Source organism: Nannospalax galili, unplaced genomic scaffold (assembly GCF_000622305.1).
Source record: "Nannospalax galili isolate Female #2095 unplaced genomic scaffold, S.galili_v1.0 scaffold770, whole genome shotgun sequence".
Taxonomy (NCBI): Eukaryota; Metazoa; Chordata; class Mammalia; order Rodentia; family Spalacidae; genus Nannospalax; species Nannospalax galili.
In genome coordinates, this window is record NW_008328344.1 from 1,290,202 (window position 1) to 1,310,983 (window position 20,782).

Consider the following 20,782-nt stretch of genomic DNA (forward strand, 5'->3'; position numbering starts at 1 on the left):
TGTCAATATTACTTTGGATAAGATTGGGGTCTGCTATTCATTTTCCCAGTTCTATGCTAGGTTACTATCTGGGAATCGTTTTGGCCACCCTGGCCAACAACTCAAAAGAAGGTATCTCCTATCTGGCATTGTTGCTTGTTATGTAGCCTTTAGCTATGCATACAGACTCTTAAGAAATTATATTGGCCCCTTTAATCTTTGGTTATACTTTCCTTTTGGGTGTTTAAGGCCATACAGTTGGCCCAGATAAACCAATTTATTTTCACTCTTAAGGCTGTTTGAGGATCTGTTCCTCAGGGGTCACATGGGCTTGGGAGGAGCCCCTGGCTCCTTTCTTTTATCAGTTCCGCCTCTGTGAAGATTTTTTTTTAACCTCTTATCTCCCCAATTTTTCAATAACCATTCAGCTATAAACCGCTGCTTGCTGTTCCCGATGGCTGATCTCTTAATCATCTTTCTTGGATATATGCAAAGTGTAGTTCTTTGTAAATACAAAAGGAAAAGCAATCACATAAATAATTAAGATGGCTTTTCAAATGACAGTTGAGTACTAATATGAGGTACACTGGAAAATACTAATCAACAGACTAAATATACATCCATTAAAATGTAGGAGTCCAGATATATGAGGACAGAAAAACAGTTCACTACAAACCCGCTTAACTGGTGCTGATAAACACCTCCCTACAGCTCCCGTCCAGTCACTTGTTGAGGCTGATAGCAGCAAGCTTCACTGTTCTCTTCTTATGTAAGAGATTATCATTACTGCTAGTATTTAATTGAGCACTTAATCATCCTCCACCATGTGCTCATATTTTATCCACACACAGTCACTGTGTTTAATAATAAAGAAAAACCTTCAAAGGGACACTGTGATCTGCATTTTATAAATGAAACTGAAGATTACAGGAATTCCAAACTGGCCCAAGGTCACAGGGTGTATCTGTTTCTAATCTCTGACAACATACTACTGTGTATTTTAAAGATTTATCTCCATTTCTGATTACTGTGCATGCATGAGTGTCTGTGCAGGTATATGCAAGTGGCTTTGGAGGCCAGAAGAAGGTGTGGAGCTAGAGTACAGGCAGTTGTGAGCTGCCGGGCATGGGTGCTGGGAACCAAACTTGGGTCTTATGCAGGAGGAATATGCAATCTGAACTGCTCACCCATCTCACCAGCCCTAAAGCATTTTTTTTAAACAGTGTTAATGAGTCAGGAATTGTTTGCACCCCTAGGAATCATCTGATAATGTCTGGAGACATTTTAGTTGTCACAAGGGGGGTGTAGGATGGAGAGTAGGGTAGAGGAAGGTCTATTTGATATACTTTGGTCCTCAATAAGCTTAACATCAGATCAGCTCTAGGCACTGATAAGACCCAGTAGCCAGCCTGAAGTCAGTATACCAAAAGAATGCTACCCAGCGGACACCCTGACGACCCCCTGCCCTGTCTCTCTGGGACTGCTTAACAATCTTGGTTAATTTTCATTTTTAGTCTTTTAAATTCATTTATTTTTATTTTATGTGTATGAGTGCTATGGGTACATATGCATAAGTGCGCCTATGTCGTGCAGTGCCCGTGGAGGACAGAAGAGGGTGTTGGAACCTCTGGAACTGGAGTTACAGACAGTTGTCAGTCACCATGTGGGTGCTGGGATTCTGAGACAGACATGAACCCCACTTCCAGGAAGACTACACGAGCTTCCCTCTCCCCCTCCCCTTTAACCATGCTGAATAGATTTGTTTCTAAAACATCAATTCTGGTTCACTTCTTCACTGTCCACAGGATCCTAAAACTGTTTTCCTTTGTTCGCTTATGTCTGACCTCGGGGCATCCAAAACATCTTAGTAGGAATGCACTGAACCATGGGATAATTATTAACAGTAGCAATTATAGGCTCTTAGTAGACTTCTTTATGGACTATGTGTTCACATAGGTTACATTTTACTCAGTAGGTAGATCTCTCAAATTAAATTTGAGAAAGGCTATCTAAAGTTATAAATCCCAGCTAGACTGAGGCAGGAGGACTGTCACAAGTTCAAGGCCAGCCTGACTACATAGTGAATTCCGGGCCAGAATGGGTTACAGATTGAGAGCCCATCACAAAACAGAGGAGGAGAAAGAAGGGGAAGAGAGGAGGAGGAGGAGGGAGAAGAGAAGGAGGAAGAGGAGGAAGAGGAGGAGAGGAAGAGGAGGAGGAGGAAAAACAGGAGGAGGAGGAGGAAAAACAGGAAGAGAAAGAAGATGAGAAAGACTACATAGAAAGAATGGCACCAACGCCCAGGGCTCCACTGGGGTGGCTCAGGATGACTAATCCTGAGAAATGTATCTAATCCTGAAATGGACCATTCAAGCAGCATTAAGAGAACCTAAAATCAAAGCCTCAAAGTGGAAGGCTGAGGGACGCTTGGGCAAGAGGAACCTGCTGAGTTCCAAGGCAGATGGCGCAAGCAATCTGCACCTGAGCTCACCAGCTATGCGTCTCTGGACATATTCCTTCTCTGGCAGAGCTGTGGCTTGGGTCAAATGAAGAAGAGGCTTTAGATCACAATGGGCCTTGCCCATGGCACAGTACATGGTAGCAATTCCGTGAATGAGGGTTGTCAGCTGCTCCAACACAGTGAGTTGAGAAAAGCATTCCACTGCAAAGACGCAGACATGAAGCTTCGGGAACATGGTGATTAGGGAAGGTACACTGGAAAGTTGGAAGAGAGGCCCAGGAAGGGAAGGACAAGCTGGTTAAACAGGAAAACAAACTCCACCTCCAGAACCGAGCTAAGGATGCCACAGAGCCTTGGCACCCAAGGGCCAGTGTGGAGCCAAACAGCCCAGCGACTTCTGAATGAGCTCTTGCTGCAATAAAAAACCTTGGATCACTCTGAAAGCCTCCCACAAGGTGTCAATATGTCTCAGTACATCCCAGGCCAGCTATCTATACAATCCATCCCAGGTAGTGTGAACAGGCTCAAGCTGGCTCACACACTGAAAACCTGGAGTGGATTAAATTGACCTTGAGATCCTTTCTGATATGCCAGATAAGGTCCCTCTGCAGAGTTGTGGAATAACGAGAGCGTGGAAGAAATCAGCGCAGCAAAGTCACAGGTGAGCACGTGAGGACGGTGTGGACAAAACGCAAGGACGGTTACCACACCAGGGCTCCACACAGTGCAAAGACAGGAAATGGTAACAGTGGCTTTAGGTGCTAAAGCTGGGCATCTGTAATCACCATCTTGGGGGAGTGAGGAACACGGTACAACCAAACATAGGGAACGAGTACAGCAGTGAGGCTTGTCAGAGGGTTAAGTTTCTGCAGTCTAAACCCTCCGAGATGAAATCCCAGTGTGTGAAACTGTGTGGTCTGTTGTCCCTGATGCTTCCTGTTCCCAAGCCCCTAACATGAATGTTTGGAATAATTATTTCTGGAGGATTGCTACTCCACCTCAAGCGATTGTTCAGCAGAGCGAAGCTATAGTGATCAACTCTGTCACTAGAAGTTGGCTCACAGGGACAGAGCTGTGGCCTAAAATGCAAGGAAGAGAGATTAAATGGTGAGTTTCTAAGAGTATCTCGCTCGGTCTTCTTCATTAGAGATGAGGAAACCAGGAATTTCTGCCTCTATGCACCAACTTGTAGTTAAAATGGGCCAGGTGTAGAGGCTCATGCCTGTAACTCCAAACTTCTGGAAGCAGAGGCACGAAGGGCACAAGTTCAAAGCCAGACTAGACCACACAGTCAGGTCCCATCTGCAAAAGCAGTGACAACAGATGACAGACAGGTGGGTAGGTGGGCAGACAGATACCTGATAGATAGATGACTTATAAGTAGATTATAGATAGTAGTTAATAGAGACAGATAACTAATAAAAGCTAAAAGATAGATGATAGACATAGACAAATCAATATACGACAGATCATTTCCAAATGGGATAAATACAGATTAATCTGTTCTCATCTATAATGCATTCTTAAAAAAAAAAAAAAAAGCACAGATTTAAAGATGAAAACGCAACTGTGTGTCAGCAGTATCTTCCACACCTGGCTTCAATGTTAATATCATTGTGCAGTCAGGTTGCTACAGAATCACCAAAGCCAGTGGAATTCCCTGAGATGCCAGATAATGGCATCTCTTTTACATAACCAACAGGCCAGAACACGGTAGCAACGCCTAGGAAACTGGCACAAAGACGGTGGCTGCAAATTGATCCCAGTGAATGAAGGGACTCCCTGGCGAGATTCAGCGTCCCCCGCCCCATGCTCATCACACGGCAAACATAAATACCAAAAACATTCATATACTTTAGACCCAATTGTACATGAAATTACAACAGTGTACAGTATCACTGGTAGTGGCAAAACAATGCAAACCACACGCCTGCACCATAAGTGGAACACTGGTGAGAAAGGCGTGTCCTGGAATATTATGCAACTACTAGAAACGATGAAGACACGTGCTTTGAAGTCGAAGTGTCCCCTGAAAGGATCATGTGTTGCAGAGGTTTGGTCCCCAGTGCAGTAGTGCTCAGATGCGAAGTTTTGGTGAAATGATTAGATCACAAGGATTCTGACTTAACCCATGGGTAAGTCCACTGATGGATCCATAATCTGATGGTATCAGAGGTGGTGGAATTCGGTCTCTCTTGCTCTTGCTCTCTCTCTCCCTCCCTTTCTCCTTCCTCCCCTTCCTGACCGCTAGGAGGCAAGCACCTCTTTCCTCACTGTGCCCTTCTGCCATGATGGCTTTCGTGTCCGCAGGCCTAAAAATGCAGTCAGTCAGCTTTGAGCTGAAAACCTCTGGAGCCATGAGCCAAAATGAATGTTTCTTCCCTTCCCCTCAAGTTGCTTCTGCCAGGCACCGCACCCCTGTGATGCAAAGTCCATCTGGCCCAAAGTCCAGGCAGATGCACTGATAAAGAAAGGCCTTCTGCTGTACTCGTGGCCTGACCACAGCACAGAACAGCGGCATGCATGGCTTCACTCACAGGTGCAGCCCTTTTCTGGAAGAACACGTGAGAAATGGCCAATGTGCCTACCTTTCCAGGACCAGGGAAGACTTTAGCTTTTTGTTTTCTTACCATCTCATTTGGAAAGACTAGGGGTGAGAGACAGCTCAGCAGTTAAGAGCACTGGACCGGCTGCTCTTGCAGAAGACCTGGGTTTGAATCCCAACACCCACACGGTAGCTAACAACCATCTGTAACTCCAGTTCCAGGGGATCCAACTTCTGTCCTCCTCTGGCACTGCATGACACAGATCCACTTAGACACATGCAGGCAATACACATAAAATAAAAATAAAACAAAAACAACAACAAAAAAGATTTTTAAAAAAGGCTCATGTGTAAAAAAAAAAAAAAAAAAAGACTGGGAAGACAGGACCATTGCAGGTGTGCTGCGAAAAGACATCTGAGCATGACGTCACATAGGTACCTGCATAAGATCTCACAAGATCAGGACTTCATCATGGACAGGGGAGGAGCTCATGAGGTGCCCTCCCTCCCTGAGGGGACAGTAGACAGTTAACGGTAGTTGGGGGAGAAGGGCTGTTACTTTCTTCAGTGGTGTAACCACTGGTAAGTTGCCCAAGCTCCTGTAAACAACCTCCCTCCCACACTCATGCAGGCAGCCCTCATTAAACACAGCGAGTCGCACACAAACAGACATGAAGTGGGAGGTGACTTGCTGGGCAGAAGAATTTTAGCAGGTGGAGGAGGGATTAGAGAGGGTCATGGAGGGTGAAAATGACTAAAATTCATTATATACATGTATGAAACTGCCAAAAGGTAATAAAATAAACAAACAAGTAGCTGCAGAAATAGAAAAAATACCATAGGGCATTCACCCTCCCAGCTGTGTTCATGGGCACTGACCACATTTTATTTGTTTTAACAATGATTTAAATAAGCAAAACTTCTCAAACCTCTGAGTAGTAAAGCAGGTGACGCTGACAGTGAACTGTAAACAAATTCGTGGATGATAACTGCCCAGCTCATCCTTTATTCATAAAGTAAACAATGTAAAAATGACTTTAAAAATAAAGACATGATTCCAACAGTAATAAACTTTATGCACTGCGCTTAGCCCGGCATGCACACTGGCAACAAAAAAACACAGTCAAATGCTCACCCATTCTCCCAGAATCTGGGACACAGCTTCGTTGGCTCTTGTCATGTTCCTACAGGCCAGGATCACGTGTGCACCGTGGAGAGCAAAAGACTTGGCAGTTTCAAACCCTATGATTTAAAAGAAAAGTCCACATTAGAAAAGATGGACATGTGAGTCATGCTAAACGGCCTACAGGGGACACCGCTGGCACGGTCAAAGTGGTTCTCAACCAGAGGTGATTTCATACCGCAGGGGACAGGTGCCATGTCTGGAGACTTTTCAGCGGACAAAACTGTGGGGTGGAGTGTCACTGGCTTTTAGCGAGCAAAGGAATGTGGCAGATAAATATCTTAGGATGTATAGGAGATGCCTGGCCAGGAAGGTCAACAAATGAAATCAGACAATGGGCACAACAGGTAGAGTGACTGCAAAGATGAAGGCTGAGTCAAAAAAGATTTCAGGCCAGGGTCAGCCCCTTTACCACCAGTCATGAGGAGTAATGCTCTGTGATGGTCCCAGGACTGATCAGTCTAGCAATGGTGGCCCTGGTGTCCTGAACCCTCCCTCTCACCTTCCTCCTGAGAACAATGAGAAAAAAGCTGGAGAACATATGGTATACACATGAGAGGGTTCACACAAACATGCACCATCATACACACACATGCACATACAAATACACGCATACATACGCACACACTCACATACACACACCCATCATGCACACACATATACACAAAGGCATTCTTGTTTGAAATTCTTAGAGAAGTTCCATACAACTGAGAAGTTGGGAGGCCAAGGTTTGGGGAAGTCAAGAGGCCAGCACCTAGCATGGCGAGGCCAGCACCTAGCAGGGAGAGGCCAGTACCTAGCAGGTTCTGTGGTGCCTCCCAAGTCCTATTCCAGATGGACAAGTGGCCGAGAGTCTTAGAAGACTGGTTGAGCTCATGGCACTTTTACAGGAAGAGAAAGACACAAACGTAAGCTCGAGGACCACGAAGAAGAGGCCCTGGTAAATTCATTGGGGCTGTGTCCCTCACTGGAGTACCTGTATAAGTCCAGCCTTTCTAGAAACTCAGGTTCAAGCCACTTAGTCACTGGCTGGTCACCTCATCCAGAACCTCAAGTTCTCCCTGCAATTACCTCACATTCTCAAATAAAGTCTGTGGAAGGAAAACAAAAATAACAAGGCAGGCAAGAGGACGAGATGTTACCCAAAGCCAGAGGAGAGGAAAACAGAGACAATTGCACTCCAGGCCTGAATAATGAAGTCGTCAGAAAGGGGGGCCCAAGAGCACTATGGCAAGGTCTTCAGGAAGTGAAAAGATGAGATGGGGAATTTTGTCAAGGACTTCAGAACAGAAAAAAATAGGTAAAAATCGGATACTATGAAACAAGCCTAAGTAAGGAAAACATACAGGTTTAAGCCAGGCGTAGTGGCCCACACCTTTAATCCCAGCTCTAGGGAAGTGGAGGCAGGTGGATTTCTGTGAGTTCAAGGCCAGCCTGGTTTACATAGAGAGTTCTAGGCCAGCTGGGGCTAGAAGGAGACCCTGTCTCAAAAAGACAAAGAAAATCAAACAAACAGACACAACAAGCCTAAGTAAGGAAAACATACAGGTTTAAGCCAGGCGTAGTGGCCCACACCTTTAATCCCAGCTCTAGGGAAGTGGAGGCAGGTGGATTTCTGTGAGTTCAAGGCCAGCCTGGTTTACATAGAGAGTTCTAGGCCAGCTGGGGCTAGAAGGAGACCCTGTCTCAAAAAGACAAAGAAAATCAAACAAACAGGAAAAAAATACAGGTTTAATAAAAGACACAGTTAAGAGAAGACAAGTCAAAAATTTCCAAAGTGAAGCATAAATGATTTTTAAAAAAAAGATGATTGCACCAAGGACTTAAGATGCTTAGGCACACTGTCACTGTAAACATATCAATGCTTATCTGTAAAACTGAGAATTGCAAGGTATTACAGTGGGTATTACATACAGTAGAATATTATATTAACATAGTGTAGATGTGATATTATTCTGCCTTAGAAGAAAGAAATTCCACCAATTACAGCAAAATGGAAGAACCCAGAAGACATCTGCCCAATGAAACAAACTAGACTCAGGACAAGTACTGCATGACGCCCTTCTGTGCGGCTTCTAAAGCTACAAACCCAGAGAAGCAAGAGTGCAAGGGTAGTTCTCAGGACTGGGGAAGGAGAAAAACAAGAAACAATTAGCCAAAGGGGGAGAGATTTCTACTCACAAGAGGATAAAGTCCTAGAAAGCTAAGCCCACAGTCAGCATGAGCGTGCTGCATATTTACCAGCTTGTGAAGAGGGTAGGGCTTCCGTTACACAAAGTATTCTTATCACAAACACACATGTGCGTGGTTTATATATGTTAAGGGGCAAGGGAAATTTTTGGAGGTGATGGATCTGTTTCTGGTATAAATTCTAGTAGGGTCTACAGAGAAGGCTCAACAGGTAGGAGTGCCTGCTGCTCTTTCAGAGGACCCAAGTTCAGCTCCCGACACCCACATATAACTCCAGCTTCCAGAAATCTGACACTCTCTTTCAGTCTCTGTAGGGACTGCACTCGCATGTACAAACCCACACTCAGACACATATAAACATATAATCTTTAAATAAACTTTTTAAATCTTTATAAATTGTAATGATAGTCTGGTAGATAAGTTAGGTTCTGAGTCCTTTTGAAATTTCTGAGTCAAAGCAATGACCATAAATTTCTTTAGCACATTATCATTATAGGGTATTAAAGGGGGGGAAACACAATGTCGGAAAATGGGAAAGATGATGGGCATAATTCACTGTCATTCCCTAGTAACTGTTTGGCTGGGTTTGGTTTTGGTTTGGTTTGACTTTGTATTGTTTGAGATAGGGTTTTGCTATGTATTCTAGGATAGCTTGAAACTTACTATGTAGCCCAGGCTAGCCTCAAACTCCCATTCTCCTGTCTCTCTACCTCCCAAGCACTGGAATTACACATATGTGCCGCTATACCCAAAAACAATTATGTAATTAAATAATCAAAAGGGTATCAATAAAAGCAAGGCAAGCTGGAGCTTTATCCAACTCCCCAGATTATCAGTCAACTACTTGTTCCCCATGCCTGTTTATCTCTTGCACCCAGCTGGATTTCATAGATCTCCAGGAGGAATAAGTGGTTTACACAGACTGCTACTAAGAAGCCACCACAGTATGTTGCTTTGAAGTAATCTCCCTTATTTTGAATAGCAACCCTGATGGCCCTGTAACTTCCTTTTCAATAATGAATAATTTTTAAAATCCTGTGAGAATACTGCTCACTCTGGTTTCAAATGTCACTACCTAGAAATCTGTGAAGGGGAAAAACATACCCTTTTCCTATCCCCTTTATTTCCTGAAATGAACCAGTTAAGTCAGGCTAGCACACTTGACAAAATGACCTATGGCAAAGAATCCTTTATTTCCAAAAGTTGTGCCTCTGATGTAATGGCAGCACACACAGAAGACAGGAGCTTCCGCCTTCTCACCTCACATAACTCCTGACTGGAGCTACGGCTAAGCCATCTGTCTCTGTGTCTTCTACAGTTATTCTCCAGGACTTACAACACCCTTTATCTAAGCAACACGGTACACATGGCTAGTCGACTTGTTTCTACCGCCTCTGGAAAACAAAGTGGGGATATTTCAAAAGATGATGGTTTAACAGGGAAGACAATAACGCTTTTATAGTAAACCACATCTCCAGAGTAGGGAGTTTTATAAATTAAAAAAAAAAGTTTAATAACATTACCTACTGCTAAGTCCTGCAGAAAGCCCATGAGGATGGCATCCCTCACTCTGGTAGCACCACGGCCGATGGCCAGCTTAATTAGCTAAGTGTAGTAGTGCTAAGCCAATCCTGCATGGTGCCAAAGTTGGTGCAAAATAATGAAGGTAATGGTTTAGTAAATTTAATAACCTGATTCATCTTATAAAAAATTAACTTTATGACAATGTTTAAATTGCAGTAGCTTAACAGTGTGGGGATGGCAAGAGCGGGTACAGAGGAATATATAAGCTAATAATATGAAGAAAATAAATAACAGAAGGCATTTCTAAACAACGGGCAGCAATGGTCTCCTCACATTTGTAACATGGGATCCAATCAGAAGCACTAAGTGGCCATGGGGGGTTAATATCTCATGGTCTCAGGTTTGAGCCTTTAAATACAAACACCCAAGTGATGTAAGACGGGAAATAGACACAAAAACTTAAATGCCCACTTACCTTACACAAGTTTTCATTCTCCAGAACAGAAGTTGCATATGATAATTACAGCCTAAATCAAGTCCACAGAGTACCTCAGTTTGGCTCTCCCCCTCTCTCCTTTCTATCTTCCTGCTCCTTTCCTCTCTCTCTCTCTTTCTCTTCCCCTCCTTCCTTCCTTCCTTCCTCCCTCCCTCCCCCCCCTCCCTTTCCTTCCTTCCTTCCTTCCTTTCTTCCTTCCCTCCCTTCTTTTCTTTTCTTTTCTTTTCTTTTCTTTTCTTTTCTTTTCTTTTCTTCTTCTTTCTTTGGTTTTTTGTTACTCTAACATTTTTCCATAATTAATCTTTTTTAGTTTTTGTATTTGTTTTCCTGCTCCCTCCCTCCCTTCCAACTGAATTAACCACCATCATTTCTATGGCCAGGGAGACCATACAAGCCAGGGCCAGGGTCAAGCATCTCTGAAAGAGCTCATGATGGGAGCACACTTGGGCTCCAACCCACATGCAGACACAGCCAGGTGACTGAGGAGCATTGCTAGACAGAGGGAAGAATTAATGTCTCAAGTTAGCCACAGTCAGCTGCCACCCATGCTGCTCCCATTGCCCATCAGGACACTGCAGAAACCAGATGCCTAGATCCTAGCAATGGGAACTCATCTAGCAGCTGCTGATACCCATGGGAATCCAAATCAAGCTATTCTGTCTTGCCACATAAGCCTGGCTAACTTTTAACTCATGATCCTCCTGTGTCGGCCTCCCAAGTGCTGCCCTCTGTGATGGTTAATAATGATTATCAACTTGACACCTAGGATCAAGTTATAGAATCACCTAGGAAACATCCCTCTAGACATGTCTGTGAGGAAGTAGGTTAACTGAACTGTGAAGACCCACCCTAAATGTGGGTGGCACTGTTCCATGGTCTGGACTTAACAAAAAAGAGAAAGTAAGCTGAGCATGAGCCATCACCACTCTCTGCTTCCTGACTGCAGATACGTGTGACCTGCCACCTCACACCCTTGCTGTGGTGCCTTCTTTGCATGATGCTGATGGACTGTGTCTCTTCAAACTGTGAGCCAAACTGACCCCCTTCCTCCCTTGAGCTGCTTGCTGTCAGGGATCTGGCCACAGCAACAAGTAAAGTAATTAATATGTTCTCACATCCAAATCTTAAAGAACATTTCCTATCAGCCTGCTTGAGATTTTATTTAATCCACATCAAGTTCAACTCTGCCAAGTGAGAGACTGGGATTCCGGCTACGCCTGGGGAAACCCAGCAGCGGCACAGTAAGTCAGGGACCTGCGTGCACTGGGATCTATTACAAGCTCCTAAATGAGTGAGTGGCAGCAGAACCCTTGGGCCAAGAACTGCAGAAACAAAGAAAGAGATGCACAAAAAGGTGCTGTGAATGACCAAAGATTGTAGAAGAGCCTCACAGAATGCAGTGTGGAGAAAGGAATGGGCAGTAAGGTGAGGACCCTCTGAGAGGAGAGTAACACCAGGTGTTGTTATTACTATTTTATCCAATGACAGCCACTCTGACGGTCATGTGTATAATGGAGTCAGTTAAGACAAGGGAAGGCTTGTGATCAGCCAGGAAGGACCCTCTTAGGCTGAGTGGCCAAATGGATACATTAGAATAGAACTCAGAAAATGAAAACTCTAAAAAGCATGCTGATTGCCTAACTCTAGGGTTGAGGGAGCATCTAGGAGATCCTTGAGGTGCCCCTGGTGCCATGGGTGAGCCTAACAACTGGTTTACACAGACAGGAAACAGATAGTGAGGATGGGTCTGTGTGTGGTAGTGAAGGGGCTCAGAGCAAGTGGTTGTCCAGATGGTGACCGCGGCTGCCCCCAGATTCCACAGGCACAGAGACTCCAGGGTGAGAAGCCAGTTCCAACAAACCCTGACAAGGGAGCCAGGGGCATAGGCAAAAAAAAAAACAAAAACCGAGGCTTCTTTCCCCAGTGCCAAGAATATTCCTTCTGGTTGGAGGTTTTTAATTTCCTCCATATTGTGGATGTACTTGGGCAGTGTCCCCATTTACTGTAAATTATGGTTTTAATTACCATTTTTATTAAGATGCCCAGAGGAGTTGGGACTTACAATACCCGTAATTTCTAATGGGCTGTTATTATTAATTTATAATTGTGAAGCACTGAGGACAAATGCTACTTGTAACTGCATGCCATTTTAAGGCCACAGAAATGGTGAGCCACTTCCCCACATACACACACACACACCAAGAACAGACAACTGATGTGATCTTTAGGAATCAAGCAACAAGTTACAGAATCTTTCCAACTCGTGTCCTCGTGCTCCCCAGAGACCCCCATGATATGCAGAGCAGAAGAAAAGCCTGTGTCCTTCAGGTGGAGTTAGATTTGGGGATAATTCAAAGCTTGGCAATTGTTATTTGGGTGTGGGTGTGTGCACGCTTGTACATACCATTACACACATGTGGAGGTCAGAGGACAACCTCGGGTACAGAGGTCTCTTCTTCATAGTTTGCCACTGTGCATGCCAAACTGCTGCCCCAAGAGCTTTCAGGAATTCCCCTGGTTCTGCCTCTCATCTCACCACAGGAGCATGGGGATTACAGACACATGGCATCATGCCCAGCTTTTATGTGGACTCTGGTGATTCAAATACAGGTCCTCACAGTTGCACGGCAAGCACTTTACCCACTGAGCCATCTCCCCAGCCCCTGGAGATAGCTTTTTGTGTGAATAAACCACTAGTTTGGGCTAGGAGTGTCCCTCAGTGGCAGCATGCTCTCCCAGTATGTGTGAGGTCCTAGGTTCAATCCCAACACTGGAGAAAAAAAGAAAAACACAATGAATTTAAGGATGTGAGTTCCTTTATATCCTCCTAAATAGGCAAAGACCATACTTTCCAAACTAACCTGATATAAATAAAATGACAGCGACATGACACTGACCATGAGAGACACTTGAGATAAAGTTCTGGGACACAGTCATGGTGACAAGTGACAGTGACCAGATAACCCACACTGTTGATTCTGCACTTTAATTCTCTACAAGCTCACATTTACAATCCACACCATTTCAACCATGTGGCACTGATTCTACGGAGCCAGACAGCACTCTCGCTGAACACAGTCCACACCTGCCAACTTTTAAGAAATTACAAGATATGCAGATCTCTCCAGAGGAAAATAAGTCAAATCAGTCCTTCTCTGAAAATTAAGCATCAATATAGCCAGAGACAAGTACCTTACAGAGCTTCCTAAACATCCTTCATAACATAACTGTGTGGCAAATGGTACTTACCAAAAGAAAGATACCAGTTTGCAAGATGAGAATGCAGAGGTTTAGAAACAGGTCAGTCCACACAGAATATTTTTTTATTTCTTCATCTCACCAGGCTACATCTCTGTGATTTGGGCAGTACAAGACAGTAATATTTTGCAATGCTAGATAATAAATTCCAAGATCTCTCAAGAGGCAAGACTGACCCCCAGGCTGGCTGTGAGCTGCCACTGTGCAGGGTGAGTAAGTTCTCGTCTGACCTGCCAGTGACAGTCCTGGTTAGAAATCATAGCGAGAAAACTGCCTAAAGATCACAGTTCCCACAGTCCTAGACAGGCCATATGAAGACACATTCTCTGAGGGCAGTCAGACTGAGCAGCATCTGTGCCAGAGAGGTAGGGGGAACCAGGCCACCCCATGCATGAGGTATGGGATTTGGGGGACGTAAACTGGCTCCAAACACCTCTGAGGACAACTGGACCTTATCTACCCAACTGTAAATGGCCATGCTCTTTGGCCTAGATACTCAATGACTAGAGATCTGTTTTACAAATTGACTCACACATGGGCAACATACTGGGAAAGAAAATTCATCACATTGCATCAAATGAAGATGGCAATCAACCTAACTGTCCTTCCATTAGGCTAAGTCAACCAAATGTCACACAGAGAATAAAATACTAGACTGCACTTAAAAAGAATGAGGTGGAGCTGGAGAGATGGCTCAGTGGGTAAGAGCATTTGCTGTACAAGCATGAGGGTCTGAGTTCAGATTCCAGCATCCACGCAAAAAGCAGGATGTGATTGTGAGAGCATGCTTCTAACCCCAGCACTGACAGGGCAGAGACAGGAGGATGGCTGGGGCTTACTGGCAGGCAGCCTAGCTCCAAGTTCTGAGAGAAACCCTCTCTGAAGGGATTGAGGCAGAGAGTGAAGCCCAACATCTTCCTCCGGCCTCTATGCATGCAACAAGTAAATGCATTCACATAATACATGTGAGCATACACCATACACAAACACAAACACACACACACACACACAGAGTGAGGTGAAATGTTGGGGAAATGCAAGAAAACATTTCTAAGTTACACTACTAAGGACAAAAGTTGGCTGATTTCTGTTCTGGTTTCCTTTTCTGTTGCTGTGATAAACACCATGACCAAAAAGCAACTAGAGGGGGAAAGGCCTTACCTGACTTCTCCAGGTCACAGTCTATCACTGAGGAAAGTCAGGGCAGGAGATCAAGCAGAAACCATGGAGAAATGCTGCTCTCTGGCTCACTCACTGGCTCACTCTCAGCTAGTTTTCTTCTTTTTAATTTATTTATTTTTATTTTATGTGTATAACTATTTTGTCTGCTTGTATCCATGCATGCAATTCCCGAAGAGGCCAGAAGAGGGCGGCAGAGCCATAACTATAGTTATGAGCTGTTGTTAGGTACCGTGTGGGTGCTGGAAACTGAACACAGGTCCTCTGTAACCACAACCAGTGCTTTTAACCACAAACTAGCTGTCAGTCATTTCTCCAGCCCCCTCAGCTAGTTTTCTTAAACAGTCCAGGCCCACCTGCCTAGGAATGGCAACACCCATAGTGGGTTGAGCCCTCGCACATCAATCATTAATCTAGACAATCCCTAACAGATACGGCCATGAACCAATTTGATCAAGGCAATTTTCAACCCTCTTCCCAGGTGACTCTAGATTTTATCAGATAGACAATAAAAACTAACCAGGACAGCTGGGATTGTAGGTCAGCTGCAGAGCACTTGGCTAGCATGTGTAAAGCTCTAGGTTCAATATTGCAAGAAGAGGAGGAGGAAGAGGAGGAAAAGGAGGATAGAGGAAGAAGAGAAAGGGGGGAGGAGGAAGAGGAAGAGAAGAGGAGGAGGAGGAAGATGGGGGGAGGAGGAGGAGGAGGAGAGTAAAAGAAGTAGTTAGTCTGGGGATTATAGGCCAGTGGTAGAGCACTTTCCTAGCATACACAAGGCTCTGGGTTCAACATTCGGCACCACCAAAAAAAAAAAAAAAAAAAAAAAGACCAAAAAAGCCAAAGTGCAGAATGGTCTGCAAAATGCATCATAAATGGGGAGGCATGTGTGTAAACAGCACTGACACTGATGACTCCTAGGGAGTGCAACTGGTTGAGAGCAAACACTCACTGTGTGTGTTATAATGCATGCCATTTCAATTTTTAACACATGCATATTCGCCGGCTATAGTAGGAAACTAAAAATAACCACCTGAATGACATCTAATTGATAATTTATGGGTCTTTATGAATTTTAATACAGAGCAATCAAGGTGAATAAGAAAGGGAGGAACCAATTCCTACTCCAAAGGGTACGTTTTCAGAGCAGCCTGACTTGTAGAAAATACTGTTCAAACATCCAGGTAAGGAGGAGGAGCTGGGAAAGCTACCTTCTGCAGGGCACCAAGCCAAATGCTTACAAAATACAGGAATTCTCAGGTGCTTGTCAAGGAAACCCTGGGAAGTATTACTGTCATCAGTTCATAGAAGAGAAAACCAATGATCACAGAGGTTGAGGGACTTACAAAGGCAGAGAGCCCTGATGGGCAGTGCGGCCAAAGTTCAGAGCAGATACAGCCCACCACCTAGACCCCAAACCACCTAGTGCACCTTGTCACTGGGATGTATGACATCGTGGAATACTATGAAAGGTATACGTGTGACTAAAGCCTTGGAAATTTCCTGAGTGGTCAAGGTTAATGGAGAATCTCAAGGATGCTTAATGCACAGCCACTGGATGCTGATCAGTTTATGCTGATAAAGGAGTCAGTCTTAGAGGATGGTGCTGGCTACAACAGGAACCCACAAGTGACTAGAGGGCTTGAACTCTCAGTCTCCCCAACTTCCCTCTTTTACTCCACACACATCTCCAGGAAGTAGGAGGAGCTGTACCCATACTGACCAGTGATGCAACCATGCCTACATAATGAAGCCTCCCTCCATAAAAAGCAGAGCTTCTAGGTTTGTAAACACACAGAGGTAATAGGAGAGGTACAGCCGGAGGAACGTGCAAGCTCTGTGCTCCTCCTATAATCCACCCTAAGAATGTCTTCACTTGGCTGCTCAGCTGTGCATTCTTTTTTTGGTCTTTTTGAGACAGGGTCTCCCTGTAGCTCCAGCTGCCTGGAACTCGCTCTGTAGACCACTTTTTAATAACCTTCCCAACGAATCAGCAGTGTAAGGAGATCTTCCACTGAGTTTTGGGGGCTATTACAGAAAACTATCAAACTCAAGGAAGAGACTGGGGGGGGGGCTTCTCCATTCACAGTCAGTTGGTCAGCAGTACAGGTGACAACACAGGACTTGGAATGGCATCTGAAGTAGGGACAGTTTTGGAACTGAGCCCTTCACTTGGGGTCTGTGCTAAGTCTGGAAGAATTGGAATTTTTTTTTTTTTTTTTTTGGTCTTTTTGAGACAGGGTCTCCCTGTAGCCCCAGCTGTCCTGGAACTCACTACATAGACCAGGCTGCCCCTGAACTCACAGAGATCCACCTGCCTCTGCCTCCCAAGTGCTGGGACTAAAGGTGTGTATCACCACACCCTGCAGGGAAAATTATTTTATGTGTAGAAAGAAACCAGACGTGTTGTGTCCTAAGTATTCAGGGCGTGCAGTTAGTGTCTGCACTCATCCCGCCATTAGTCATTGCTGTGACAATATTCCTGAGAAGGAAGTCACCGGCACACCTGCTATTCGTACAACATAAGTGAAATGACTTCAGCAGTTGTCCTTCTCAAAGAAAAGGGGTCCCCACAGTTCAGGCTTCAGCGTCAATAGTGTCTGGTGCCCTTTCACTGTGGTTTCTGTGTTACCAGGTAAAGGCCAAGAACTGTGGTCTCTTCAGCGATCATGTTACAACACACCTGCTTTATGGACTCTCCCCCTAATTGTGATGTGCTGCCATGTTTTCCTCTTTCTTCTTTAAGACTTCATCATGGAACACAAAATTAACAACATCCTTTGCTGTCAGACACTTTTCTCTGTGTAAGGCCCATGAAGGGGGCCAGCTAACCGACAGGAATGCATGGTTTGCCAAGGCCAATGACCTCAGAGTTTCAAACTTAACGTTCCCTTCAAGCTTTAAACCAGTGCTGGGCAATCTTAATACTGTAGCTGTTGCAAGATATGCTCACATTTAATTACTAAAAACTTTCAAATCCAACTTTGAAGGAATATCTTTACTGAATCAAATATAAAGACCACTGCTTACCCCCTGCCTCCTCCCAAAAGAACAGTAACTCCACACTGGATTTTTTTTTAAGCAGAGTACACAAGGTACTGTTGCCATTTCTTCCAGAGCCTTAGATCAAGGAGAGAGAGAGGAGAGAGGAGAAAGGGGAGAGGAGAGAGGAGAGAGGAGAGAAGAGAGAAGAGAAGAGAAGAGGAGAGAGAGGAGAAGAGAGAGAGAGAGAGACAGAGAGAGAGAGAGAGAGAGAGAGAGAGAGAGAGAGATTAAAGAAAACAAAGGCCTCCTGGTAAAAACTGTTCTAAAATCCAGCCTCTTAGATGTAGATTTCCTGTGCCTTTTCAAGACAGCATTCTGTAGTCCCTGGCGTTAGGATAAGCTGTGTTTTGGGAACACTCTGGATCCACAATCTCATACTCTGTACACATGAGTTTATGTTCTTTGGATGTCAAGCTCTTATTTTAACAGAATACACACACACAGACACAAACATGTGCACGTGCACACACACACAGACACAAACACACATACACACAGACATGCATACATACACACACACATGCACACACAAGCATGCACACACAAACACACAGACACAAACACACAGACACAAACACGCATACACAGACACACACACATACACACACACACACACACACACACACACACACACACAGCTCTTGCACTTCACCCTCACCATTATCTACTAAAAGAACTAAAGTGCTTCTGCTGTTCAGAAGTGGAAAGATTTAGCCCGAAGCTTGGCCTTTTGTACTTTGATACACTCGCTAACAGCCACTTCAAGAGCAGAGGGGAAACCCAGCACAGTCTGTGAGCGGCTGGATTGTGTTACTGAGCCTGTACTGTTTGCACAGCTGTGAATGGGTTGCCTTCACTGCCAAGATCTCTGATGATCTTTCAGAGCTGCTCGAGACAGAGTTCCATATTTTGCAGAAGTCACTCACTAGGGTCCTGGCCATAGCTCATGCAAAGACAGATCCTGCCCTTGACTTTCTTAGTGACCAGTGAGGCTGTAATCAGTCCATCTCCCAATAAAGAAGTAGTTAGGACAGAACTAAGGAAGAGGAAAAGGAGGGTGGGGGACAGGAATACACAGGAAGACTGGAGGAAGAAGAGGAGGAGGAGGGGGAGGAGGAGGAGGAGGTTGGAATTACCTTAGGAACAACCCCCAAGGCCATCTTCTAACTTCCAAGTGTACCCACATGAAAAAGTACACACCAAAATACACACACACAATAAATAATAAAATAACTGCATGCATTGGTACCTGCTCTTAAATGGAGATACCAGAAGTGGAGGAGGCGGAGGAGAAGGAGGAGGGGGAGGAGGGGGAGGAGGAACGCTCCCTCCACTCCCTGAGAGCTCTCAGCAGTGAAAATCTGTTCATTGTGTCCCATTAGTCTGAAAAGCACACCACTACTATTCTGATTCGAGCACATATTTTCTTAAAACTCGGGCCAACCTTGACTCTTGCCTTTAAGAAGGTGGTGTGTCACTTCTACTCTTAAGAAGATTAACTTTTTGCTCCCGAAGCTGTGTGCAGGTGCTCAAAACACAATGTTGGACCTATTCAGTAATTTCTGCAGCTCACTTTTAAAAGTGCCCAAATTCACTTTTCATTATTCCTCACTCCTTTTTAAGATGCATCTTCTCACAAACAGGAATTAAGTCCAGTCTCCCAGGCTAGATCCACAACCAAGGAGTTCCATTAATGTTGTGCTCTCTGGACCAAGGTGACCTGACCCCAAACCAATGGCTCCTAGGACTCCAAAGGAAACTGGTAATTGAGAATTTCCTGTAATTGGCTGGGAGTGATAAGAGCTAAAATATAAGATCTGTACAAAAAGTAAAACAAGGCAACTAAGTGTCTGTGGTGGTTTGAATGAAAATGACCCCCACAGGCTCCAAGTATTTGGACATTTTGTCCCCAGATGATGGCATTGTTTTGGGAGGTCTTAGAAGGTGCATGGGGGTGGGGTTAGAGGGTTCTTAAGCTTTGCCAGATCTCCAGTTGTTCTCTTGCTTCCTGTGCCTGCAAGATGACATGAGAGCTTAGCTTCTGTTCCTCCTGCTCCAGCCACCTCCAGCCACCATGCCTTCCTGCCATGACAGACTGTAATTCCCCTGGAACTGTAAGCTCAAATAAACTCTTCTTTCTATAAATTGCTTGGGTAAGTGTTTCTATCACAGCAACAGAAAATTGACTAATACAGTGTTGTTGGGGGGTTTTTAGGTAAAAGCAAATTAGGCGCAATGCAAAAACATCTAATTAAAAGACCATCTTTGCCTTATAATCAGTTTTCAAAAGGTATCTCTGGTAATTTAAATAAACAGATTGCTGGGGCTGGAAAGATGGCTCAGCAGTTAAGAGCACTGACTGCTCTTGCAGAGGACCCGGGTTCGATTCCCAGCATCCACATGGCAGCTACGAACCGTCGCTAACTCCAGTTCCAGGGGAATCCGAAGCCCTCTTCTGACCTCCGCAGCATTGCACGACACAGGTGCACTCACATACATGCAGGCAATACACTCATGCACATAAAATAAAAATAATAAATAAAATACTGAAAAATGAATAGATAAACAGATTGCTGTCTTAGATAGTATCTTTAACATACAGTTTTGAGTTCTGTAAAATGCATCAGCGGCTTAGCTATGTTGGTGGCAGCTAGTCTGCTGTAATCAAACACAAACATGGCACTACCTCACTTCAACTTGAAACAGAAAAACTGTAAGTTTCTGCTTTGACTGGGTTCTCTCACAACAGTCAGACATACACAACAGTGCCATGTTTGAGACGGCGGCAACACTACCTTTCAAATGAAGAACCGATCTGAGGTCTCTGCCTCACTTCTTTCACAGGCTGTGACACGCAGAACAAAGGACAAAATCATTATAAGTTTTAGCACACCTTTTATGTGTATGCTTGTGTCTTTTATATAT

At 44.5% G+C, this 20,782-nt stretch overlaps 1 protein-coding gene across 6 annotated transcripts in view; it reads right to left on the reverse strand.

Annotated features, from left to right (window-relative positions):
* The window catches only part of Wwox (WW domain containing oxidoreductase), a 1,076,697-nt gene that overhangs the window by 1,015,721 nt on the left and 40,194 nt on the right, over positions 1-20,782 (reverse strand). For all 6 annotated transcript variants that reach the window (XM_008826895.2, XM_029560055.1, XM_029560083.1 and 3 more), the window contains exon 5: positions 6,121-6,227. In XM_008826895.2, the coding sequence (XP_008825117.1) occupies positions 6,121-6,227 (107 nt within the window). The remainder of the gene's footprint in view (positions 1-6,120; positions 6,228-20,782) is intronic.